The 26954-nt window shown below is 42.0% G+C and overlaps 2 protein-coding genes across 3 annotated transcripts; one reads left to right on the top strand and one right to left on the bottom strand.

The window, feature by feature from the left end:
• Positions 1 to 6896: 6896 nt before the first annotated feature.
• clnk (cytokine dependent hematopoietic cell linker) lies at positions 6897 to 16990 on the top strand. The gene is made up of 15 exons (XM_079269213.1): positions 6897 to 7015; positions 9417 to 9470; positions 11560 to 11713; positions 12611 to 12663; positions 12757 to 12799; positions 14112 to 14146; positions 14264 to 14274; positions 14713 to 14734; positions 14929 to 14953; positions 15037 to 15121; positions 15201 to 15217; positions 15294 to 15388; positions 15756 to 15833; positions 16310 to 16465; positions 16545 to 16990. The coding sequence occupies exons 2-15, from the start codon at positions 9468 to 9470 to the stop codon at positions 16695 to 16697; spliced, it is 930 nt and encodes a 309-aa protein (XP_079125339.1). The 5' UTR covers positions 6897 to 7015; positions 9417 to 9467; the 3' UTR covers positions 16698 to 16990.
• An 868-nt stretch (positions 16991 to 17858) lies between these two features.
• LOC306777410 (uncharacterized protein) lies at positions 17859 to 24266 on the bottom strand. 2 transcript variants are annotated; one of them, XM_079268501.1, is made up of 3 exons: positions 24146 to 24266; positions 21749 to 23797; positions 17859 to 17952 (listed from the first exon to the last, which is right to left on the bottom strand). In XM_079268501.1, exons 2-3 carry the CDS (start codon positions 23721 to 23723, stop codon positions 17942 to 17944), a joined length of 1986 nt encoding a protein of 661 aa, XP_079124627.1. In that variant the 5' UTR covers positions 23724 to 23797; positions 24146 to 24266; the 3' UTR covers positions 17859 to 17941. The 2 variants fall into 2 exon arrangements, with proteins under 2 accessions (XP_079124627.1, XP_079124626.1); XM_079268500.1 differs by lacking the exon at positions 17859 to 17952 and having other exon boundaries at positions 18961 to 23797.
• Between the last annotated feature and the right edge of the window lie 2688 nt (positions 24267 to 26954).

Below are 26954 nucleotides of genomic sequence, written 5' to 3'. Positions count from 1 at the left end.
CACCTACCTGCATGCATCCAATATTTGAGTAGCTCTTTTTTAAAGTCAAGACAAGAGCACACAGAGTTTTAGCCCTTTAACTAACTGATTGTCCAGAGGGTAAAAGTAATGTGACCGCTCTAGTTTCTGCAAAGTTTTCTGAAGTTGTAACTCATCTTGGCTTTTATGTGTCCGAGTCAGCCACTTCTCGTTCCCAGGGCATTCAATGCCGTCGCTTTATCGGGCCCCTTGGCGTCAGATATTGACACACAAGGCAGTCTGTATGAGACACATCAGGCTTTTAAGTAACTACAATGTAAACCCATTGTACTGCAATGTGACAAGCCTGACCTTCCAAAGCAATTGGTGTTGTCTCTCTCTCTCTCTCTCTCTCTCTCTCTCTCTCTCTCTCTCTCTCTCTCTCTTTGTGTTTAGTTTTGTCTGTGTGTGCTGGTGTGGTCTCCCTTCCTCATTCTCTAGGCTCCCAACTCTGCTCATAAAGCTCACCTGTCTGCAATCAGCTCATCAAGCACACCTGCCTCTCATCAGCTCAGCCGCGCTGTATATCTACTCTGGCTTTCCAACCACACCAGAGTCTGGAGACACCAGATTGTTGTCTCGACAAAACTCAGTGTCGTTAATTCTTCGTGTTTGCTTCCTTGTGTTGTAACCTGTTTTTCTTGAGCCTTCGGATCACCATTAGCCTGCACACCAGCTTCTCCTTGCTGCTTTCCACGCTCCCCCTCATTATCTGCCCACTCCAGCTTCATCTCTGCCGTCCCCGATCCTCTTTTATTCATCGGTTTCATGTCCTCATCCTTTGTGGCAATAAGACTCTTTTTACACCAACAACCTGTTATTAACTAATTTACTTGCATATAATTGTAAATAACTACAAGAATTCATTAGGAACAGACTTAATGTGTTGCTTTTGATGAAACAACAGAAAAGACCGCGGACAACTTGGAAGCAAAGCAAGCGTCCTGTAAATGCAAAATCTACAGTATAGCTTTTATTAAAAGAACAGAAGATGCAGAGAAATGTCATTTCTCATTTTATGGCTCTCGCCTATTCAATAAACAGCAGGTGCTTTTGCAATTTTCTGTGAGTTTGAATGTGTGTTTACTTGTTTTATTTGAACAGAAAACACACGCTGATGGTATCTGTGTTCCTCACCACAGGCAGATGGAGCATCGATGAGAGCTGTACTTCGGCGATGCACCACATTAAAAGGAAATGAATGCACGAGGAAATTTTAATCAAATGGACTTTTTGTTGCCTCGATGTTCAGGAAATGATATGAAGATGTTTCTTGTGAACATGTGGATGATTCTGTGTCTTGAATTTGATCTATTACATCTGAAAAACATAAAATCCTGAACTACCTGCGACTAATTATTTGGATTGTTTATATCTTTGTAACCTTACAACCAACTTTACATATAACACATGATGTTGTGCCTCTGAGTGGCATCATTCAAATATTTTTTTAAATGTGATTCCATTAAACCTTTCATTGACTGTACATCATGATGAGAGAAGCGATGACCAGCTGCTGAGACGTGCTGCAGGTAACTCATACATGTATTGTTTTTATAAATGAACAGTGACCTCAAACATCAGAAGTTATTTAAACCTGGCAATGCTTTCAAATTAAGAAACTCTTGCTTAAGTTTAATACTTTTTAGAGTCAATGCTGAAAATGTCCCCATTACACAAAAACTTAAGATCAAATAAATGTTACTTCACAGTCATGTCTGTAAGTCTTTTATTATTGTTGTCAAATGTTTCATTTTTTTCAATACTTTGTGACCAAATACCTGCAGCAACAATGACATTCCCATCAGCCTCAGCAGTGTGTTCAGTGCTAATGTTAGCATGCTAACACGTTAAACCTTAGAGGCCAATGTAGATGTATTTGTCACGTAACTTGCGTCTTGTAACGGCCATTCTGCAGTTATTTGAACCCAAACGACGACCTAAACCTCACCAAGTAGTTGCTGTCCAAACCTTTATTTTCAAGTTCATTTTCAAAAGACCGTAGGCATGTAACAAGTGGAGATTGACACTTGTTGCTGGACTTTCGTAGAAAAAAACGCACGAAAAATGAGGAGTAACTTTTGGTAAAATAGCGTATGAATCGTTGTGTGAGGATACGTATTCCTTCGTAAAAACAGCAGGTTAGCTTTGTCAATGTGAGCATGTTGTGAGCAAAGCCTGTCAGAAGCTCGTGGCTGCAGACTTCGTCTTCTTGCATATGTAGATGGCATTCATTGAAAACTGATGTGCTGCACTGCAAGCAAACACACATTTTTGCTCCCCACATTTTGAATCTCATCTCCCTCGGCCTTTTAGTGGCTGCACAGTGGGCGATTATAATAATGTAAACAACCCAGTAAACTCCTCCACATTAGCTTTACTTGCTTGCATTAGTGGCTTGAATAAGATGTTGAGCTGCCCATGATTTGAATGTGTCTTCTGAGTGGGGTGAAGCGCAGCTCCTCGCCTGCTAACGATGCGCTCTCAGCTCATCATTAGCCCTGGCTCCTCTCACCCAGGCACACATCTTCCTGAGACTTCACGCCACAGCAGGGGGAATGACTGGGATAAATAAGGAATAATCAAGGAATCGTTTCTGGCTGCGAGTTGACCTGAATATGGGGCTCCTTGCCGTCATGGAGGCTCTGTCGACACACTGCTGCCATTATAATGAACGGACTAAGAGAGCGAGAGAGAGCGAGCTACAGTACCATCACACTGATGCTCGGGGAAGAGGAGGACGCTCTTTTGTGGTTCAGTTCATGCGGAGGCTTGTTTCAGTGCAACTTTCTGTATGCTGTGATGGCTACCCGCGGCCTATATTTGGAGCAGCATCATTTGCGAGACTAACAAATGTCAAATTTTTGTTTTTATAAAACCCATGAATAAAACGGCCAGCAAGGAGGCAGCTGTGGTTGTTTGCATATCACTGGTTCTCGAAAATATCACATCCTCTTCTGTACACTCACGGTCACAGCTGACTGAGTCTCTATGCGGCCGACATGAGAGACATCTGGTTCAGAGAAACAAAGAACAATGTAGGGGAGATAAAAGGAACATTGTTAGTGTGAGGCTTTGAACTGCAGCACACAGACAGAGACACAGGTGTAATTATAAGGAATAAAGCATAATTTCAAGCAGGGGGACCTCAGCCCTTCACGGACTTCACAGGGCCAAGACACACCGCTGCAGTATCAGATCAGGTATCTTCCTCCATGCGGATACTATTTCATGTACAGGACATTCGTTTTCTAGTCAACTTTAGCGGTGAGCCACCGCCAGTCTCTGTGTCCATCCATCATCACCTGGCTGACCTTCAGCTCTGTGCCCTGGCGGCTGCCCGGGGCACGGGGAGAGTGACTAATGTCGTCTCGGCCGCCACCTCCCCGCACCAAAGGCCCCCGATATCCGTCCAGTATTATTCGACCCCGGCGTCTACAGATTTCTATCACCGCTCCCTGCTTTAATTATTCACGCTGCTGAATCACACTCTCACCAGAGATAGCCACACTGGCCAGACTGCTTGCCCTCTCCCTCGCTCTGATCTTATCTATCTGGCTGTATGACACTGTCTCATCTTTCTCTTTTATGCTGGAGATTAGGAAAGACAACTGCTGGGCTCGCCGGTGACCAAGTATACCGTCTATAATTAAGCCAAGACAAAGAGTGACTGTGTAAGTTTGGGTTCAGAAGTGGAGAGCACGCAATGAAGTCGGGCTAAAAGAAAAACGACAACCTAAACTGATCAGTCCTGCCATAACAAAGATTTTAGTCAAACAAAACAGAACGTTTTTGTAAATGTCTTTGTTTTATTAAGGGTGTCAGTGCACTTTAACCGAAGTGCTTAGAGGGTCGAACAGCGTCTGAATCTCTTTCCCTGTATCTCTTTTTTTAATTCTTAATTCTTTTTTAATGTTACTGCCATCACTTTTCATATGTTAAAAGGATTATGAAGGCCTTTTGATGACAATTATTTGTCAGTTATGGTCATATTTGAACAATTATCAAGCCCCGACCCCCTCTATGCCGCTTTTGCTCCTTATAAACTGCTCGAATCACTTTTCGTTTCATTGATATGAATGAGCATCTTAAGCAAAAAGAAAAGAAAACTGTTCTTTACAGTTGCCTCTAATTCTGTTGTCTATACGATTACAGCACAGTTTCAGCCCTGAGTGTCCATTAACTGTCCTCTTCGGGACATCTTGCTTGTATCTTGATTGAAGAGATATGCTGGCATTTGCTGAGTTTGGTCATATTTGGTCAATTAAACTATTGGGCAGATTAAAATGTTGACCTGATGGTGGCGTTTAGTGAAATGTCAGCAAATGACAAAGTTATTACAATTCATCCTGAGGGGGACTTGAATGTCTTTATAAAATATCATGGCGATCCAGCCAATAGTTGGTGAGATATTTCACATAAAACCACAAAAGTCAACACGCTCGTGGCGCTTAAGGAAAAGTCAAGAGATCTCAGAAGTCGATCAGATTCATCTTCTGGGGTATACGGTCTTTTTCAAAATAAACTTGATTCTGAACCTGATTCTGACTTCCTCTGCAGTTGTTCTTGATCTTGTTTTTCATGTGGTTGATCATTTATGCATCCTTCCTGTGGAATTCAACATCACGACTTTAACTGCAGTGAGATGCCCGTGAATGCATGAAGGACTTGGGTTGTATTAACCAATGAAACACACCCTCACATGCACACACCTCACCCATATTCAACCTCTGTGTCCCCCCCCCCGGACTGGGACCACAGATCTTATTTCGTAGTGACAGGTCCAGGACAGAGGAGGGGAGGTCGGTTTATTTTTTTTTGGCTGCTAGGAGGAGGACGAGGGGGGGTTGCGGACACAGGATGAGCTGCCAGATTGTCAGGCCGATGGGGCTGTCGCTGGGGGCCAAGGTGTAGAGATGTTCGGGGAGTTGGCGTTTGCGGCTCAAAAGATAAGCATCAGTGAGAATATGAGAGGCTAGATGGTAATCTTTCACAGGAAGTCAGGCTATACCGTTGCAGAAGAAACCACAGGAGAGAGGCTGACCTTGTGCGCCTGTGCTCAGCTGCATCGCTTTTTGGAGGAGGCCGGGCCTCCAACCCGCTTCTGACAGGAAGAGTTTCTGTGTTGATCAAAGAGAAGTCGCCCTCAACTCGTGTATGATCGCTGCACCATGGCAGCATGCATAACCAAAATGTAAAGTAGTTTGAGAGCTGTTGCACAACTTTATCGCCAACATCTTCGATGTTTTAATGAGACTTTCAACTGCTTTAAAATAATGATCTTCACTCGATCTGACATTCTGTAGAGCTGAATTGATCATTCTCTTTAGATTTGACTTCATTAAACATAATCATTTGACCCATCGTTATAATATATTAAAATGCATTGGGGTCCACAAATATCCCTGTAAAACATACTTTTGCCTCCATAACAATTTTTAAGGAAAAACTAAACTTGTGTTTTGTAGCTCTGCCATCGGTTCTATTGTTTAAAACAATATTAATAACACTCACCTCGTTAATTGTGGCATTCTTGGAATGTGGAGACATTGTTATGCAGGTCAGATTGGTCATAGGCAGATAAGAAAACTGTATTCGGAGGGAAACAAGCACAAAAAATGAATACCTAAAATCGGTTTAACCACAGTTCACTGACATTGACTGAGAGTACAGTTGTGGGTCCACGATGAGGGACCCACAGCAACACTACAGAATAGGCCCTAATCTCAGCTGTGAGGCTGCACGTTCTGAATATTCAACGTTATACAGTCGACCACAATGTTACCACCACAAATGTAGACAGCGGCTGACGCTAAATACAAACCATGTCACAACTGACGGGAGATTTCCGTAATCTTTGGCCTGAGCGACCAAAAACTTTATTGTCTTCCCTTAGGGTTAGGAAGTGACCGTGGTGAGTGTTACACATAATGGTTGCAGAATGACGATTTTAAGCAGAATATCATGTCATTTCCTGGACAAGCACTCAGGATTTAAATAAGTTTGAGTAATGCTTACCCCTAAATATATCTCTCACTACTGTCAGTGTGCCGTGTTCACGGGCCAATAAAACCCGGCTTCACCACCGGTGTTAATATTCTCAGCATGATTCAGCAGATTTTTCTGCCTCATTTCAGCTGTTATATGACAACTATTAATAGTTAAATGCCGTTTGGTTGTTGTGTTAACCTGCCTGCTAAAACAAATCCATGTTGTAACTGGACATTTATTTAAAGTGTTTAAAGTATAACTTACGTGGCAGTAGACTCTCCATTAAGTGTTTATGCTATTAACTGAAAATAAAGGGAGATATCGCTTTGAAAGGGCATGAATAAAATACTGTAATCTGGGTTCACCTTCTTGTTTGCGATAGAAATGAAGCCAGATGATGATCTGATGGAAAGAGTAAATGTCACCCTGCGTCCTTTTGCACTTGGCAGAGCAAATGTTGAAATGTCACCATGTTCCTGCTCAAATTAAAAGAAATACCTGTCGCACTGGAAGATTCATTTGACCCCGATGCACTGAACAAATATTCTGGACCTGGTTTTCAGATGTATGTTGCATGAAAACTAGCTCACACTGCACAACAAAATCTGACCAAGGCTGAGGCTCTTCATCAAAGGCAAAAAAAAAAAGTTCATGCTAAAAATTGAATGTAAAGAAACATTTAAAAAATAATAATAACCATATCAGAACACAGATGCATCAGAAGAAGCCCTCCACAAAGAAGCCTTTTACTGTCTCAAACAACAGCGAAGACCTCGGGTTATAGGCCAGTTATTCACCACACAGGAAGTCATTTCGGCTTACTGCAGTGGGCGGCTTAACTCCGGCAGTCAGAGTTGAAGCAGCCCAGGTGTTTTCTGTGGGTCTGTGCGAGAGAAAAGAAAACTGCAGACTCTTTCTGTCACCAAATACATTTGACCCAATAGGCAGAGACTAGCTGGATACGCACTGAGGCCGGTCTGCTTGTTGGACAAGTCTTCCAAAAGAGGTAAGTAACTGCTGTATTTGTGAGTGTGTAGAAAATCAGTTAAAAGTCGATCTGTAAAAATAGATGAAAATAAAAAGTAATGAACTTCAAAGACGAGACAAATGCGGTATTTCCTGCTCGAACTGCAAATCCTGCTTTGTTTAAAATTCAAGAACAAGACTTCATTTGCTCTTAGATTTTATGTAATTTATGAACGTCATCTCAATGTATAAGGAATTGGGGGGGGGGGGTTTAATCACGTTGTTTTTACAAAAAAAAGGTCCGAACTCATCGTTTTATTCACTCATTTTCATTCATTTTAAAACTCAAATCTGGTCCTGGCTTTTTAAAAACAACTGTATAAATACATATTTACTGCCACAAAACACCTAAATATGTACGTCAACAGCAACGAGAACGTTAGTGAGTAACATTCTATGACAGACGATCCACGTTTTGTCCTAGTTTGGTCCCTGTCGACATTGTTTCCCTCCTCAGACTGAGCTCTTTCTCGCTCTCTGCAGTTGATACTTTCTTGACTCCCGTAGAAAAGCCAGGTCACAAATCCTTAAGTCGTCTGGTGGTTTGAGTTGCCACAAATCCTCTGCACCCAATTTCCATGGGGCAGAAGTTTATTCTCCAGACTAACTGCTCAACCTCATACGCTGACTGCAAGTATCTAATCTCCTCTCCTTTTCATACGTCTCATCCAACACCACTTCCCATGGCCCAGTAAGCTCTGCAAAGTAGACAGACTGCCCCGCTGAGTGTTGGACCACACTGCCAAATCCAATACTGAGTTTGATTCTCCCTTGTGGGACTGTGAGCTGGTAGCCTGTAATGTCTCCTGGCATTGTCGCAATCCCTGAGCCTCGCTTAGATGTCCTCACTTCTATTTCGGTATAGGTTTCCTTCCTGCTTCCTGCTTTGTTTTCCTTCACAGCCAAAAAGGATTCAAAGATAAAAACCTGTCAATCAAAGAGTGATTGATTGGCGCTCACCCTGTGTTTCTCTTCCTCTTCTTGCCTATCACCCTGGAAACACGATTTTAAAATTGATAGTATGTCTTAAAAAGACCCACGTGTCAGTTTCAGTCCTCTTCTCGTCATCCAGATTGAGATCACAACAATGTCACTCTTTCTCGCTCTGTGGTATTCACGGCACTGTGGAGCACAGAAAGTCTGGAACTTTGTTTGCACTGTCCAAAAATAACATGAATATTTCTGTGATTTGTCACAACCATGGAAGCTGCTTTCACAGTTTTGCAGACCATTTGCACGCGTTAATGAAAAATTGGCAATTGTTTGGATCTGCAGGTGTCGATAATTGAACAGTCTGAAGAGACAAAACTGTTTTTCTTTTCTTTTCGAATGATATTCGGTTGGTTTAAGATCAATATTTTGAAGAGAAAGTGGTGAAACCAACACTGCTGATTAATACTGAGACACTTCTAATGAATGCCAAGGTGGTACCTTCTTAAAATAACATTTAATATTGATGTTCTGTATGCATCTTAGCACTGTCATTTTTATTTACAAATACCAATGGTAATAGTGATGGCTTTAACTGAATGTGTAATATGTTACATAATTAGCTGGCACTTGTTTTCTACACTATGCTGATGATACCAGACTTTATCTCTTGGCAAAGCAATATAAAATGATTGTGTTAATATTAATTTTCATATTATTTTGTGTTATTAATTGGCCGCTCTGATCTGTGCATGTAAAACTATGTATCTTTTGCTGAACAGCAGCTACTGTGACCACAAGTGACACACGAGATAGTGGTGCTCAGTCACGCTCGTCACACTGCTGCAGCTCTCCAAACGTCAGCTAACATTAGCAACCTTTAGCTACTTTTCAAACCCTCCGACTTTACTGGACTGTTTTACTGTTTATTAAACAACGTTTTACTTTGAAAGGGGAACCCTGTTATTTTTTCTTTCAATTGTCTTTCTTAGTTTCTTTCTTTCTTTCTGTCACAAAGTCTCACTTTAAATACTGAGTGATGAATATGAATACAAACAATACAATTTGAATTCAGGTAAATAAGGATTTTTTTTGGTGTTTACCTAAATTCAGATTTTACTGCAGTTCCATTTAATATAGAGAAATACATGATGTTGCAAAAAATAATCAAATATATTAGATTTTGTAATATTTCCATGTTCAAGCAGCATCTGTCCTTTCCTCTTTGTGGTCAAATAAAATTGTGAATCGATCAATATTTTCAACATAGTTTATTGCCAGTGAATGTTAGAACTGTAACTCAGATGAACAAACAGTGAGGGGCCACAGCAGCTCTGTTTAGTTATATATAGAGACCTCGTTCTTCTGCACGTGTAACTGTTGAGGAGGAAAAGTCCAAGGACACATTCTTTAGCAGAACACCAAACTAATGTTTTTCATTTTTGTTTCAGCCCCTCGTTAGCTGCAGAGAGAGCGGGAACAGCCATGCGGCTGCTGTGATAATGGTGAGTTATGGCGCCCGACCCGTATCCTCGATGGTTCCACATGAACGTTCCCAGGGGACGCTTTGAGAGTCTGCAGCCCCCTTGTGTTAATTACCTTTTAGCACAAAAACGAGGAACGAGTGAGATTCTGCTCCGTCATTGTTAGTGTACAGAGAAAACAACACCGATGTGGATGAGGATTAATATCTTTAGTGTTGCATTATTCTTCCTTTTGAAGCAAAATTATGAACAAATATTTCAATTTATTTAGTCTCCCTGGTTTATACAATAATCATCTCTCAAATGAGTGAAAGCTCAAAAGATTAATAATATTTCACTGTCATTTGAGGGAGTTATTTGAAAACATTTTTTTAAAAGAGGAAATATTAATATGCTTTAGGATTAAATTAAAGTTCTCACTCCACATAACTGTTTTATTGTGGTTATGAATGCTTTTCATGCATATTTATGGTAAACAGTAAAATAGCATTGATAACATTAATGAAACACTGTAACTGTGTTACCTGTTATATCTTTTCGAGAAACCTGCCATCATGTTTTTGGTGTTTTTTATGATGTACTTTCTACACGTCGTTGGCTCGTGATACTTTCTCAGAAATGCAGCACAGCGAAACGGCACAAGGTGTAAAACGCTTTCCTTGATATCGAGTTTCTGGCTTTAGGCTTCCTTTTAAATAATCGACTTTCGAAAATCACATGAACTCTTCTCAGGTTGTGCACTTTCCCTCTCTCTGTCTTTAACGAGGATCATGCTAATCACAAACGGAAATTTGAAGAAATAAATTCAGTAATGCTAATACCACAAGAGTCTGTACTGGGTTTAAAGAGAAGAATGTTCCCCACCAGTAACTGTCATCCGCTTGCAGGATGATGACAGCTGATTCGATCCCTGTAGCCACCTGAAGACTGCAAGTGTGCCTTCTCCATCTGCAGCCTCTAGACAGAGCGATGAGTTAGACGTGTTCAGCACACTGGCCAAGAATGTGCTCAATGACAGTAGACAAGGGCTGAGGAATATTTGTATTAAATTGTTAAAAATATGGACCTGTGTGGCAAAGTATATGTTGCCTTTGCTGGAATTTAAACACTATAATATTAGAGCATAATAAATTCACCTAAAATAGAGGTCAATATGCTTTTAATGCAGATCTGAGAGCAGTCAAATTAATAATAAAAATGCAGGTACAGAGTATGTTTATTTCTAATAATGCATTAATGTGCCTTTTTATGATACGCTTTTCAGCCAATTAGGGACAGTTGTTTTAAACATTGCAATTTTTCATCGTTAAAATCATGACATTGTTCAGCTACAACAAGAAGCTTGAGTCAATCTTGTCCAACCACCTCTTGCAATATAAGAACCGGAACTTGTGTTTTATTTAGAAAAGACGTTTGTGCACCTACACAGCCAAACATGTGGTTGTTGTATGAATCATTGGATTTCAAAATCCTCTTCATTACAACAGAAAAAAGAACCGGTTCTGATGTGAAACACATTGTTTTTAAATTGAATGAGAGCAGCTGGTTTGATTGGCGGTAATTGATGCACCCTCTCATAATGTATTCATCCTGATCTCACCCTTTATTCCAGCTTTGCCACAGCTGCACAAAAGTGCAGTCACAGTGCATCCATTAATGAACAGAAATAGACATTGTTATTAATTAACACTGTGTCACAGACTGGCAGTGAATGTGTGCACGTCAGTCTCTGGCTGTAAAGTGTGAAGCTGTAAAATGGAAATCCCTCGTGGGTTCTGTTACAACACCTTATAGCTTCCTGTGCTTATCAGCGCTGCATACGCGTAAAGCATCTAACACTGTCGACTCAGAATATATGGTTGATGGAATGAGCAAGACACAAATGTGATCAGGTTTACTGATTTCATTTGTTTTTAAACCAGATTACACTTGTTTCCAATAAATCAATGGACGCATGCGGAGATTGTTGTCAAAGGCAGTCTTTCTTGTATTAAATCTTGGCGACACGCTCACAATGTCTAAGAGCTCCGTGTTACAAGACGGAGATAAAGCTCGTCTATCGCACACTTAGTATCTCCAATTTCAAGAAACTGCAATTTCCTCTCCACAGAATCGCAACAGGACAGGCAGGAACAGAGATGACAGATGCGGCAAATTTAACAACACGGAGGAGCCCGAGTACGACGTGGTGGATGACCAGGAGGAAGTGGTTCATGTGTGCATACTTCCTGCGAGGGCCTTAAATGATGAGACAGAGTATGCAGGTAGAGAGGAAAACAATGACTGATCATCCACATTCACATTCACGCTGCTCTCAGGTGTTGTTTTTAGTTCTGGTTAAGGGTTACGTCTTCGTGGCTCAGTGGGTAATTCTGCCCGTCTGTAGGAGTGAATCTGACCTTTAATATTTGTCACCACACAGCTTATTCTCATGAGAATATATAAAATGATGGCACATAAATAGCTCATGAACCCATATCCAAAAAAACCTAAGAATGAACTCGAAGTCTAAGTGTTTGCATTGCGACACAATGAGAGTGAGTTTATTTCACTTTCCTACAGAGAAAAGCTCTGGTGAACATAACTAGAATGAAGCTGAATGAAGTGCATGGCACAAAATAACGGCTCCACCACAGTGGTGAGAATGAAAGCAGTGTGTTTCTGAGAGAGAGAGAGAGAGAGAGAGAGAGAGAGAGAGAGAGAGAGAGAGAGAGAGAGAGAGAGAGAGAGAGAGAGAGAGAGAGAGAGAGAGAGTAAGAGAGGGAGGGAACTTCAAGCTGAGTGATCATGATCTGCCAGTGGGTCTCCAGGGCCATCTGTTGGCTGAGGCCGACTGCGGGAGATTACAATTATCCAGCAGCCGAAGGGGGGAGATGGGGGAAGCATGTCGTGTGAATAGACTCCCTTTACTCTGCTGCATGGATGTGGCCCACAGCCAGGGGCCTCACAGCTGCATGTCGACAACTTCACACTGAACGTGGCTTTTAAATTTGTTCACACTCGAGTGTTCTCCCTCTGTAATCAACACAGTCTGCTGCACCGAGTTATAACAATGATACAAACTCATTTGAACTGTCAGCTATAACGCTGGAACGACTGAAACTACTGTCATTACTGTCGCCGATAAGAGTGAGGGCATCTCAACTTCTTTTGCTTTCAAGACAGGGATCTCCCGAGGTCATCATCGGCTCAGAGCCTCTCATCACTCTGCACTGTAAGTTTTCTGTTTTTCTTCCGATGAATTCCCCATTACAACTGTGCCGCTGTAAATGTCTGCTTCTTCTGTATGTGCTCTCCTCTTCGTCAGGGTAACTCCAACATCCTCCCAGGAGAAATACCACTTACTTCAGGTAAAGTGACATTAAAAGCTCCATCATCTGAATTTTGATGCGATGCAGACATTCTGGAGAAGCTTAACTTGGCCTGGTTCCAGTGCGGTGTTGCTTAGTGCAGCTATTAGCTGATGTTGGCAACTTTATGACTTTTCGCTACTTGGCGACTGGCTGCTGCTCAGCAAAAGCTACACAGGGTCACTTAACCTGCATTATTTAAGATTAAATGTGAAATGGCTCTCGAGGATGTGAAAGGGCCACTCATAATACTGAAAACAGACACGAAACCACCTCTGCAGAGCTTTTCAGTCTCTTTTAGCTCATTGTAATGTTTGTAATGTATTGTTACTGCATGGCTCCAACTGTTTTCAAGAAAATAGCTCTGATAAAACCCCCCGTACACTACAAGAGGCAGACAGTTAAGTTGGCAACTAGGGAACCCAGTCAACCATTCATCAGTTAAAAAAACTGATATTTCTCAGTTCAAGGTACCTGCACACTTTTTGAAATCACATTAAACATTTCTAATACCTTTTTTAATGAGTGTTTATCATGAAAATCACCAAAATGGAAAATGTAACAGTTTTTTTGTGCTAAATTTGATATTCAGAACATTAATATAGCAGAAAACAACTACTTGCCATGCAAACTAATCAAAGTAACTGAAGTCTACCTGAGCCACGCATGCTTTCAGTGCATGTGAGCGCACGTGCGAGCGCGCTCCACTGGTTAGCCAACGGCCGCTGCTCTGCACTGCTCTCATATGTTACACGGTTACAGATGATAACATCGTCCAAACCGAAAGCGTCGTCGCAGAAGCGTAGCACCCACCCTCCAATGAACACTGTTAGCTCTGTCAGCACTTTTAGCTGGCTCGCCGTCGATATGTTGAGAGCCGTTGACAAGCAATAGAAAATGCACCCAATCCCAAAATATAGCACCTATAACCAACAGTGTTTCAGATCATGACCATGATGGATTTATGAGCATGTAATACTTCAGCTGATGGCTTTCAAGTCAGTTGTGGCATTACATGTTTCAGTTTAATGTAAACTGTAGACCTTGCAGTTTACTTAAAAGTGTCAAATTCCCCTCTGAGTTTGAGTACCAGAACCTCAAAATTGTACTTATGAGCACTACTTTAAGTACTTGTACACTATACATTATTTCTTTCTGCGTTGCATGTTTTTTAGTCCCCGGACCTGCAATAAACAGAGACCTGAAGCCAGGCAGAAGAAAGATCAGATTGGGTAAGACAATTGAATGAACTTCTCTTTCACCGTCCTCTGGCCTCAGAAGCATCTCACACACTCTCATGTTGCTCTTTCAGATAAGAGGTGCTCACCTGTGCTGCCAGCAGAGCAGGTAAACACCTCACCATACATACAGGACTTACCGTTGACTCTGTTTCTGTGTCAGTAAACCGTGTTGATTGCGACTCGTAAAATAGGTGACGATTTCTCTCTCTTTCTAATATCACAGCGCTCACACAGGTAATTTGCTCAACTACTATTCAAGTCATTCATTGTTGGGTTTACATGAGCTGTGAATGGTCTCGCAGCTAAAGTCTGTGTACTTCCAGGCGATGGCCATCACCTCCAACAGAGATAGTGAACCACTTGCCCGGGCTGACCATAGGCGAATCCTGCAGGAGAGAGTGAGAACTGTTTTCACTGTGTGGACAGACCACCACTTGTTTTGTTTTGCTGTGGCTGACTGTGACCCCGTGTGACCTCTTTCCTTCTGTGTGAATGGCGGAAAGTGAAAATAAGCCGTCTGAGTTCACAGTTTGAACCGTGTGGCAGTGACGCCATCTGCTGGTTAACATCACGATAACAGAAAAAGCTTGTGGCTTTCGTTGATCAAGCACATTGTGATGTCATATTTAATAATAATCAATTGATTCATAATAAACTTCTTCTTCATTTCAGTGGACAGAGAGCAACTAAAAAAGTAAGTCGTCAAACATGCAGCATTGTTACAAGTAAAGTGTCAGATTTCAGTGCTTCCAGCTATAACTTTACAATTAATTCATAATTTATGAATTTTATGAATTGTATTTTATTCTACACAATTAAACTTGTAACCTGACTTTTTTATTGTATTTTAATTTTTTTATCTAATTGTCTTTTTAATACTTCTAATAGGCTGAATTCAGTTCACATACCAAAGGTAAGAGCTAAATAAATGTGAATGCAATATTTCTTTGGTTTAAAAGGTCTTGACAGCGGTTGAAATGTTGAATGTGTTTTTAGGTCTGCAGCGTGCTGACAGTGTTTCATCCCTTCATGCCAATCCAAGACATTCTCTAGATCTGGAAACTCATAATATAGAAACAAGGTGCGTCATCTCTCTGGCATTTCAAGACAAGTATGTCGTGTGACGTCATGTTTGATTTGTTCTTTCTTATGTTACGTAGGTCACACCAAAGTCTAGGTAAGTAATGCTGTGAATCATCAGTATCATTCTACAGTTGTGGATGAAATGAGTCAACACTAACGTATGCTTAAAGAAAGGGTGCGATCAAAACTTCATCACCACGAGTGGCCTCAAACTAAAGAAGACTTTGACCAACATGACTTTGTTCCAAAGGGAAAACCTCAACAGGTATACTCACTTAATAATACAGATTTCGATTATTTATACAAAATATGAGTCAACTGTTCAAATGATGATGTGTTGTTGTCGGTTAAACTACCCATACATATAAAAAGTAATCATTCTTTAGCAGCTGCAACATGAAAGCAGTATTAATGCATTACTAATTACAATCCGGTGATATCATATATTCTATATTTTTATTCTGCATTCTTTTACTTTTGGTGCTTTAAGTATATTTGCTAATATTTTTCTCGAGATTGAGTGCGATTATAAAATGCAGGACTTCTACTTGTAACAGTGTATTTTTAAACTTGCTACTTTTACCTGAGTAAAAGATCGGAGTACTTCTTCCGCCATTGCTAATGTTTGGCAGACCTACAACGAAGAAGACTGGTATGTCGGGGCTTGTTCCCGAGCAGACGCTGAGCACGCCTTACACCTGGTGAACAAGGTACTGGATCTTCTCTTTGTTTCAACAAGACACACAAGAACGACAAGAATCAAACACACATTAAATCAACAGTAACAGACACAAACTAAACACAAAACAAACACTGGCCAGGTCGACAAACATAGACAGGTTACAAGAGCTCATGTTCCGGAGACTCCTTGTAAAAATAATGGAAGAACAATCAGGTCCAAGCAAATTCAGATAGGGCAGCCAGACTTTGTAGAACTGATCTGCTTTGGTATAGAATATCTGTGAAATACTCCAAAGAAACCAGCTCAAATACAACTTGACACCAACTCGTTGCCATTATCTCTGATATACTTCAATAAATTGGTTTTGTACAACTCATTAAATGATGCGATGACAAAAATGACCGAAAAAGACACAGCACCTCCTCTAATATGAAATGAAACAAAAAAAGATCTGAACATATCTGAAGCTGAACCTCTTTTTGTTTCTCACACTAACCACTTTAGGACGGAGCCTTTTTGGTACGAGACTGCTCCATTAACACCAACAGGGAGCCGTTGGTGTTGGCCGTGTATCACAACAAGAAGGTTTACAATATAAAACTCCGCTTCATCGAGAGCTCCGGCAAGTACGCCCTGGGAACGGGACAACGGTCGAATGATGTGAGTGGACAAAGGTCTCAAAAAGAGAGTTCAACAAGCGCTTATGTTTACCCAAAGCTCTCATCTTATTTCTCCTCAGATGTTCGACTCTGTGGCAGACATCATCAAGATTCACTCCATATTCCCAATAACACTCGTCAGCGGGAGAAGCGTGCCCGGAAGCAAATGCCCAGAAAAGTGTGTGCTGACGTGTCCCATAACAACAAAGGATGTCGTCCAACTGCTGCAATAACACGTGAATCACTCCAGCAAAGATAATCTGCCACCAATCTTCCCACCAATATTTACAAGCCATCGAGTAAACACGCTCCTTTTTCTACGTCATGAGCCCATTTTTCTGTTAATATATTCCACTATTATTTCTAGAGTTTCCCTAAATGTCTATTTAGACTACATTTAGGCTCAGGTGGCCTTGCTCTTTATTTTGACCTGTTTCAGACCCCGATAACAACGATGAGCTCATACCTGCTGCTCGCGGCTACAATGGTTGGCTGGTTCTGCTGTCAAGCTTCACTGAACACAACACTCCCAACCTCCTTTTCTTGTTAGTGTTTAGCTCTTTGTACCTTAGTTGTACGGTTATGAGTTTCAGATCGAATAATCGTCAGAAATGTTCACCACAAATGCCATCTGGTTGGAAAACGAAACATCTGCTTGAGTTCATGAAGAGCGTTCTGGGAAAAAGATGACTGATGACACAAATTGTGAAAGTGTTTGCCTGTGTCAAATAAAAACAGTGTCTGTACCCTTACAATTATTTACATGATCAACTCGAAAATACATTCCCTGCAGAGAGAGAGACACACAAACAGAGAGAGAGAGAGAGAGAGAGATAATGACAGACAGGAGCTCTAACAATGCCTTTGCCTGAATATCATTAGTAAATGGCATTAGTGTATATGTGTGCGTGTGTATCAAACTGCACGAATTAGCTCATATCAACCACCTGTGTACCTGCCAGCATCAAAGGTTGTCATAGCGATGTAACTTCAAAGAGACACACATAGGCTTCACATGGAGTTAAAGCCGAGGCACATCTGTCAAAGTGGTCTCAAAAGTCACATAACCGTAGCTTCTACTGCTTCCAGATTAGAACTGGAGAGGAAGGATGACTTGATGACCAGATGAAGTGAGAATTGTGTCTGTCGTGTAAAAAATGTGGCTTCAGTGGCGATCGAGCAATGTTGTCTGTGCACGATGTTCTTGGAGTCAGAATTAACATTGGTCTCTGTGGAGCAGATAGTTGGACTTTCTCTCACTTTCAGGCTGCTGTGACCAAATGTGTAAATCTGTTGGATTCCACAGTCACATGTCTACGACCAGGACAAGATTAGCTACACTTTGACCAAAAGTGATGCATGAAGAGGGAAAATTGTGGGAATGGTGACAATATATATATAAATGTTTTCTTCACAAGATTCTGAAGCTCCTCTCCACTCTAGTGGTGACATCACGCACTCTGAACCCATTATGAAGTCAGAAAAGGTCTGAAAAAAAAGCATAAAACATAAGCTGTGATTATTCAAAAAGTGTAAAAGACTTCACAAAAGCTGAATCATACAGTCATAGCCCAATGAGAAGCTGGAAGCAGAAAGTATTTGCCATCTTTGATTGATAACGTTTAAAGAATTGATCAATTAACAATATGGCTGACAATTTTCTCTAATCGTGTCAAATGTGAGATTTAGGTTTCTACTTTAAAATGATGACACAGTCAATATTACAAGACAGTAAATCAACAGCGGTGGAAAGTTGAGGTGCATTTTCTCAGGTACTGTACTGAAGTCGACTACAGTTTTGAGGTACTTGAGCATTTCCATTTTATGTTATTAATACCTCTAATCTACCACGTTGTAGTCGTGGTTTACTCCAAAATAAATATAAATAACTTAATATAAGCCCCACCTTTCCAAGCTACAACATTAAACTGATTTATACATCAATCAGGATTCCTACACATTTTCTATTTCTAAATGACATCTCTCACCATATTTGACATCAGAGTACAAATAGCTCGATGGTTATTATGTATTTAAATGTTTGGTAGAGTGCTCTTCCCCCTGCATAGGGTTTGTAAATAGGCAAATACTATTAGCACCCAGGTTTCTGTAGCCAACAATGCTATTTGCACCGGACCCAGGCCAACATTAGATATCATACTGTATGTGTGTGTGTAGCATACTGTAGGTTATGTTTAATTACCTCATAGAGCTGCTCGTTTTTGGTCGTTACTGCAAAACTCAACTAACCTGACACGCCGTACGGATTGTTACACAGAACCATCTGAGAGGCCGTCTTTGGAAACTTACAGGAACGTAACAGAGTATTTTCACACCGTGGTGTTGCTACTTTAACCAATAAAAGGCCTGAATCTTTGCTCCGCCACTGCTCGTTTTCTAACCAACAGCTCTGAGAGTCTCACAGTCGGGTAATGACGAGCGCTTTATGTGACACAATTCTGTTGAACAAAAGGGAGTAGACCATACAAATTATGATCATGTTTTAATAGAAAAAAAGAGGAGTTACATAATTGTTATTATAAAAGCATGGAACACGATAATAAAAAAGAATAAACCAAAAACAGCTTAAACAGGGACATGAGTAACACAAATGAGAAGTCAATGGAAGGCAAAGTAAAACATTCAGAGGGAACTGTCGCGCCCTTCAACACCTTTGAAATAATAATATATTTATGTAACAAAGAAACAAGTACGTCAGCTTCTGAATCTGCAGTGCTAGGAAAGTAAAGGACAACATAACTGCATTCGCTGAAGAGGCTGCGGAATGTTAACCACTCCCTACAGAGAATATGAACAGCTATCACATTTTTATATTTATAGGTATGTACACAATAAAATCTGTGAGTGATCAAAACGTATATACACAATAAAAAATGGGCAACCAAAACCTATCAATTGATAAGTCTAGCACCTCATACGTCATGGTTACTGATTATAAACACACACACATGTTGTAATGCCGTCGCAAGAACGGAAACAGTTCTGCAAAGCATCGGGAAAGAAGATTGTTTGTGTCCGTTTGATGGCATCAACAGGTTCTCAGCATCACCACAGTCACTTAGTATGTACATAAGATGAAATACAAGCATGTGGCTTTCTGCAACAGTAACGAACCAGTACGGGAAGCTTTCATCTGCTCCGATGTGCACCACTGTTTAAGGAGCTGCAAAGAGGCGTCCCGTGGACGTCGTGACATTAGAGAGAACCGTATGGCACAAGGAGTAAATATGATCCAAGATGGCATTAACACTCGTTTCCGGGACTGTTGCCTCAAATAAGTTAATCAAAAAGTCAAAAACAAAAAACGTACAAATGTGATAAGTATGACGACAAACAGAGACTTGATGAATCTTGGAGAGTTCACTTTTCTTATCCCTCCGGATTTTTAGGAGTAGTCAAAATTATAGTGGTTAGCTCTGGCCTCACAGACGCCAAGACTCACGGTGCATTCAGGCACTCATCGTCAACTGGTAAAGTCAAAAAACTCTTATTTAAGGTTCATCACCGAGAATGGCCAGCGAAGTGGTAAATACTGGTGAGGAACTGGGGCACATTCCAAGCTTACAGTACATCTGAGACAGCTCACTTTCACACAACACCTGGAGGACAACTGGCAAACATAAGGTCCATTTCTCTGCAATACCCAGTGATTTAAAATACAAACTGATAACAAGAACAAACAGCAGTGTGTGTATGCCCAGCTTCCACTATTTACACCTTGTGGTTTATTTTTTCAACTGTCCAGTTCACTTGATTTTAACAGTGACTGTTGACCAAATAAATAGGCAATATTTCCCAAATTTCAGAGTTCGCAAAGAGTCCCTGAATGCACCACTACACTACTGACCCACACTGAGTGCTGCTGTTGTCTCAAAGGGAGCTGGATTTCTTTGGCCAAATATGGAAAAGCTTCTTTTTTTTTCTTTTTTTAAACGGGACGTGCCTTATTGATCAGGTTGAAGGCAATCGTGTTAAAATGACTTTTCGAATGCAACATAAGTGTCGACACGACTTCCTCACAGGAAACAAAGGAAGAGGCTCTACACGACTTCCTCACAGGAAACAAAGGAAGAGGCTCTCTGTCCATATACAATGACTGGAAACATTTGTTTTCTTTGCCTCGGACTGTTAAAAATGAGCATTAAAAATGGGGAATCATACCTGAAGACGACATTTTTTCATCGTATGTTATTAGTGTTAAATGTTGCGCGAGGCTTCTCCCACAATAAATCTCACAAAGCAAACATTTCACCATTACTTACTATCTATTTTTTTCCATCGCTCACGATCTGCATGTTCACGACAGTGTTTGAAATGTGAGTTAGCACTCAAAGATCTGATACTCTCAGGTGCACTGCACCCAATTCAGGTTGTATTTTAGAGGAGCCAGATTAACGGCAAAACATTACGGATGACAACAAAAAAATGAATACAGTATGTATATTATCCTTTTTCAGTAAACAGCATGCATTTATGCCTCCACTCTGACAGACCTACTGGATTCCCAAATGTCTGTAACATTATTTAACATCTGTGTATTGGTGACTGCAATCTACTGTACAGACTCCAGACTTCCATGACTCAAAGCAGTCAAGCTGCATTGCACATTCCATGCCTATACAAACAACATACGTGTAACACATTGACAATCAGATGTCCATTGTTTTTAAATGTTACGCGCCCTCATATTTTGTCTATCCTTCTCAACATCTCATCGTAATACTAGTTATTTTCTCATAAGCGTACACATCGTCGGATAAAATTCATGGAAAGACGCCGACAGTGCACCCCATCACCTCGTACTTCTGCCCCATCACTTTGCTCAGCCTCATTTTTAAGATTTGGCACTTGGGAGCCACCTCGGTCTCTCCCGTGTTGTCCGCTACAGTGTCTGGCCTCACACCCTGCACGGCGGAGGCCCGTGGCTTCGGGTGATTGAGGACCACCACGGGCTGGTAGGGGCTCGGCCGCTTCACCAGCTGGTCCAACTTCAGCGGCATCGGGTAAATGACGGTGCAGCCGGCGAGACCGCCCATCGGTACCTGAGTCTTGTATTTGGATATTGTGAGCTTCAGCCCCTTCTTGTTTGTTTTCCACAGGCCTACTTGTACACGTTTCAGCGAGACAGTCAGGAACTTTGAGATGTCGTGCTCACTTTTTGCCATTTGCTGCTGGGGCTCCGCAGGCACATGTGCGGTGATTTTGGAAACAGATTCCTCATCTGTAGGAGATTTTGAAACAGGGGTGTGACTGCGTTTCTTACTGTCTATTGTCGACAGCTTGCTTTTTGTTTCCTCCTTGATGTAGTTGTGGGTCAGTGCAGAAGGGGGCTGACTACATTTATCCTCTACTTTGATAGTGTCGCTGGTCCGCTCCGTCAATAACAGCTTGTGGATGATGGACCCGTCTTTAGTGTCCACCTGAACACAGGACGTCAGCGCCTCCGTCGCCCGCTCTGTGATGTTTGTCACTGTGACGTGATCTTGAGTTGTGCAACCAGTACGGTTACTTTTATCCATCACGATGCCCCGCAGCGCCATCACCAGCGGTTGCATGGAGCCTTGGACGTCGCCTGGTTGTTGGCTTAGTGAGAACACAGAGGAGATGATGGGGAAACCCTCGGGCTCTAGCGCGTCTCGTTCTCCGGCCCTCTCGCCGGATCTCACTTCCTGCGTCCAGGCCGATATCTTCGGACCTTTGCGGTTGGAGAGTGTCGGCGTTCTGACTGATGAGGACTCATTTAGGCTTCTGGGGATTGAAAAAGACGGATTTGAAACTTTATCCGTACAAAGTGGAATCGCTGGAGGTCTCACTTGGGCAGACGCAGCCAAGAGGACACTCAAGCAGGGAGAAGAGGAATTCTGCTGGTTCGAGCACTCTGCCTCTGTCTTTATTTTTGAAGAGGTGTTGTTCTTGAGGCATATCTCGCCTGGTTCCAGCTTTACAGCCACCGAAACATCTCGCGGAGGGATTGTTATGTCACTTGCCCTCCTGGGTGGGTTACTCTTGGAATGCTCAGGAATTAAATTCTTCCTGTCGTCCACGGCTCTCTGAGGAACACACGCTCCCATGTTCTCTGGATGCAGGGCGCCGGTCAACCTTTGGCCGAGCCTGTTGCAGATAACGGAGGACAGAGCCGCGCTGTGGCTCAGCGGTTCGCTCTGTGTCACTCTGATCCCACCATTTCCTTCCCTTACAGGATTGAGGATGCTTTTGGGAACCTTGTTTGGAACGACTGTGTGACTTTCCAAGTTGATTATTTCTTGTGACGCTCTTTTAAATCCAGCTTTTTCTTTGTTGACGTGATTTGGGAGGTTTCTGGAAATGGCGGGACGCTCCAAATTCACAGTCTTTGCTTCACACTGCTTCCTGTTGACCGTGCACATCCCCATGCTCATGGACTTCACGGCGTTCGGGTGGTGTAATGAGGATAAGAATGGCTTTCCCAGCGCAGTGTTTTGCGAGACCGTGGTCCTCGTCTCTTTTATCACAGACTCGTTTTCTTGTTGAGAGACGAGCCTCAGCTTCAGCTCCTTCGTCCCGTTGACGGTTTTCACCTCAACAAGCTCGACCAAGCAGCCAGCGGGGATCGTCACTTCCTCTGGAAGAGAAACCGTCAGAGCCCTGTGGTGCTGGATGAGTCCATTCAAAGGGGTCAAAAGAACGGCGCTGCCATTCGTGGCATTCGATATGTTCGTGTCCAGTGTTTTCCCTCTCAGTTCATCTCTACCCTGCCTGACTGCAGGTGCACTCGCGATGGGTACCGTCACCTGGACGGCCGGTCGGAGTGATGCCGGATTAGCGGTGGGCACACTTGATAAGGCACTGGGGACAGGAGCATGTGTGCCGGGCTTAGCAGGTCCTTGACTGATGCTTTTACTGTGCAAACGATCAATGTGCTTGACAAGGCACAGCCTCCGCATGTAGCCCTGTCCACAGTGAGGACATTTAAATGGGTACTTTGAACTGTGCTGCTTCAGGTGAGCGTTTAACTCCGCCTCGCTGAACGACACCTTGTTGCAGTAGAAGCAGTAGAACCTCGTCCCTCTGTGCTCCAGCATGTGCCTCTTCAACTCTGCAGCATCCGTGGAAGCAAATCCACACTTCTGACAGCACTTCACGTTGGAGGTGCTCAACACACGATCCAAGACCAAATTAGGGTGTCCACCGTTCACAGACGACAACATGCTATGGTAGCTGACAGGATTCATGTTGAGACTGTGAGGGCCGCCGGTCATCTGGCCGCGGGTCCTGCGGTCATACGGTGGAGTCAGAGGAGCAGCACCCTCTGACAAGCGAGACGTGTTCCCCACTGTGGGAATCAGAAAGAAAAATGAGACAGAACCTCACAGTGACATTAATACAATGCCCGTACACATATAGCCCATACACACATATAGCCCATCCCCCCTCATGTCAACCGTTTTATTTAACGCCCGCAGCCATCTGATCATCAAGTAACGGATTGCAAGCAAAAGATACAAAGCGGTTCACGACAAAATGTTTTTGCAATTTTTTCACCCCCGCTGCAGTCCGGTGCTGTGTTCCTTTGAACACAAGGAAAAGGCCCCATCTGACCACAACAAGGGGGGATCGCAAAGACGACGGGCCGCTTTTCAACTGTTTATGTTCGCAGCAGAGTCAACGCCCACGTACGTACCTTTATAGGAGTGTTGTGTTTTGATCTGTTGGGTGTTTTGAATTCAGTAAATCCTTTCTGTGGACGTAATATTAACGCTTGTTGTCAACGAGAGCAACCGAGCCGCTTTGCATTAGCTCTCCATTAGCTATCTGTAGCTAGCTGACACAATTCCGGAAAAAGGTTGTTATCGCCTTCAAAGTAAGAGTGTGTCATAAAAACGGGGTTTCTTTTCGATAATACTCCCTATGTGTTGTATTTGAGTTTGTTTGGGCATATTACATGTTACAAAACAATATTTGGTGCATGCTGTTATACAGTGGTTGAAAATGATATCCTCAGGGAAAATAAAACAGATTTTAATAATGTTTATTGCATTTTACATTTACATTTGTTACATTTATTTACTTTACCTGTTTTTTTATTTACATTGCATGCATTTATAGTGATATATTATCACATATCACATATGTTTGTTATTACATGTGTTTCTATCCTGTCTTGTATCTTGTTATGTGTACGTTGTTGTACCTTGTTAATTGTTTGTTTATGTAAATTCGTTCATTCTTCTGTTTGCAGTGGGACCAGGGAGACACAATTTGGTTGCTCTACGTACTGGTTTGCGCTGCATATATTATGGATGACAATAAATCTCTTATATCTCATCTCTCTTTCTTATGTATGTTTGTATGTATGTATGTTATGTATCTACACCTCAGTGGAAATTTGTCTTTGACTTTTGCCAAGTAAAGAACATTCACTACACAGCACATCGTTAAAACCATATACAGTATAGTGCAAATGGGCTAGTAGCAGCAAATAAGTAAAAGAGAGCACTTGCAAATGTAAATATGTTTACTCAAGTTGTACATTGTGATGGAGAATTTTCCCTGTGCTAGTACTTTTCTACTGTGACTTAGTTTATGTGCCTTACCCAATAACAAAACTATGTGACATATGAGTATGTGCTTAGCTGAATGGTAACAAGACAATGTGGGGTAGTTCTGCCTTTGCTTCCATGAGAGGAAGTAATTCAATGGGGGTGCAGTTAACGAGAGAATACGGTTAGGAAAAGAAACAGATGTCCTTTGTGACAAGGCTGAGATAAGAGGAAAGGGCTGAATGGAGATGTCAATGGACAGTTAAAACCGTTGACCAGATGTTTAGGTGTGAACTCCTGGTTCACACCCTGTCCTGAGGACCTTTATAAGTTATACAGACGCACCACTCTTGGCTCGTCCTCATGAGACTACACTGTAATTCCATTGACACTGTTGTTGCATTGTTTTTTAAGATTTTATTTGTACAGGGACAGTTCACATTAATCGACAGCACACACTAATAAAAACATGACTGTAAATGTGACAGTGTTAGCTAAAAAAGCTAATTTTCAACCGTTGTCCCTGGGCACGGTGTTAGAAGCCGCTAAAAACATTTAAACATTTAAAAACTGTTTAAAAAGACAACAACACAAAAACAAGCAAACAGAGCTGTGCAATACAATCCTGCAGACACAGGATCAAACATGACAGACAAGCAGGCAGGCAGGCAGACAGACAGACAGGCAGACAGACAGACAGGCAGGCTACATACGGACATGGCAGGCATGAGACTGTTAGTGCTGACACACCTGGTTGTTAATGAGCCAGGCTTTGAGGTTGTGTGTGAAGAACCTGTATGTGGTGCTCTGTCTTATGTGTGATGGGAGAGTGTTCCAGGTGACGGAAGCTGTGACAGAGTATGATAGCTGGCTAAACTTGCTTCTCTTGCCTGGGACCACTAGGTCCCCGCGAGCTGTTGCTCTGGTTAGTCTGCTATTGGTCTTTTGTGTTATGAAAGTGCTCAACGGGGGAGGTGCAAGGCCATTAAGAATTTTAAAGGTTAAGCAGCTGTTATGGAATTTGACAAGACTATCCCAACACAGAAGATGGTATTTGGGCAAGATGTTGCAAATGTGGTAGTGTCTGGGCTTGATGTCAAGTACCTTGATAGCCTGCTTATAGATGGACTGTAGGGGCTTCAGGGTTGTGTTGTGAGTGTGTGACCAGGTGGTTAGACAGTAAGTGATATGAGGGAGGATCATTGCATGAAAGTACAGTTTAGCAGCTTCAGTTGTGAGGTTGTTGCGTATGTATCTGAAATTATGTAGACTAAACTTGACCTTTGCCATTACATGCTTCACTTGTTTTTTGTATGTGAGTGTGGAGTCAAGAATGATCCCCAGATATTTGTAGTTAGGGACCACCTGAAGCTGTTCACCAGATATGTACACAGGATGCTCTGTTGTAATATTATTCACCCTCTTTGAGAAAAACATGCAGACTGTTTTTTTCACATTGAGATGTAAGCAAGAGTCTGACAGCCACTTAGTGACATGGACCATTTCTTCAGTGAGTTTGTCTGCTGCCTGTTTGATGTTGGGTGCATGTACAAAAATGACTGTGTCGTCAGCGTACATCTGTATATCCACCCGTGCACATACTGATAGCAGATCATTAATGTACATGCTGAAAAGAAGAGGACCCAGCACAGAGCCCTGTGGAACACCGACACTGTAATTGAGGATGGGGGATGAAACACCGTTGATCTGTACACACTGCGTTCTATTGTCCAGGTAGGATTTGAACCAGCATAGGGTGTCAGGAGAAAAATTAAATTTGGCCAATTTTGTAATTAATATGGAATGATTTACTGTATCGAAGGCTTTCTTTAGGTCTAGAAACACTCTAACACTGCTCCCACCACTCCCCCTTGTTGTATCGGGTTATGTTCATATATACAGTATATACACACACTTTTTACATAAACATCTGTCTGTGTTGCCAAACGC

The sequence above is a fragment of the Melanostigma gelatinosum genome (genome assembly GCF_949748355.1).
Source record: "Melanostigma gelatinosum genome assembly, chromosome: 5".
Taxonomy (NCBI): domain Eukaryota; kingdom Metazoa; phylum Chordata; class Actinopteri; order Perciformes; family Zoarcidae; genus Melanostigma; species Melanostigma gelatinosum.
This window is presented reverse-complemented; position numbering and strand designations above follow the sequence as displayed.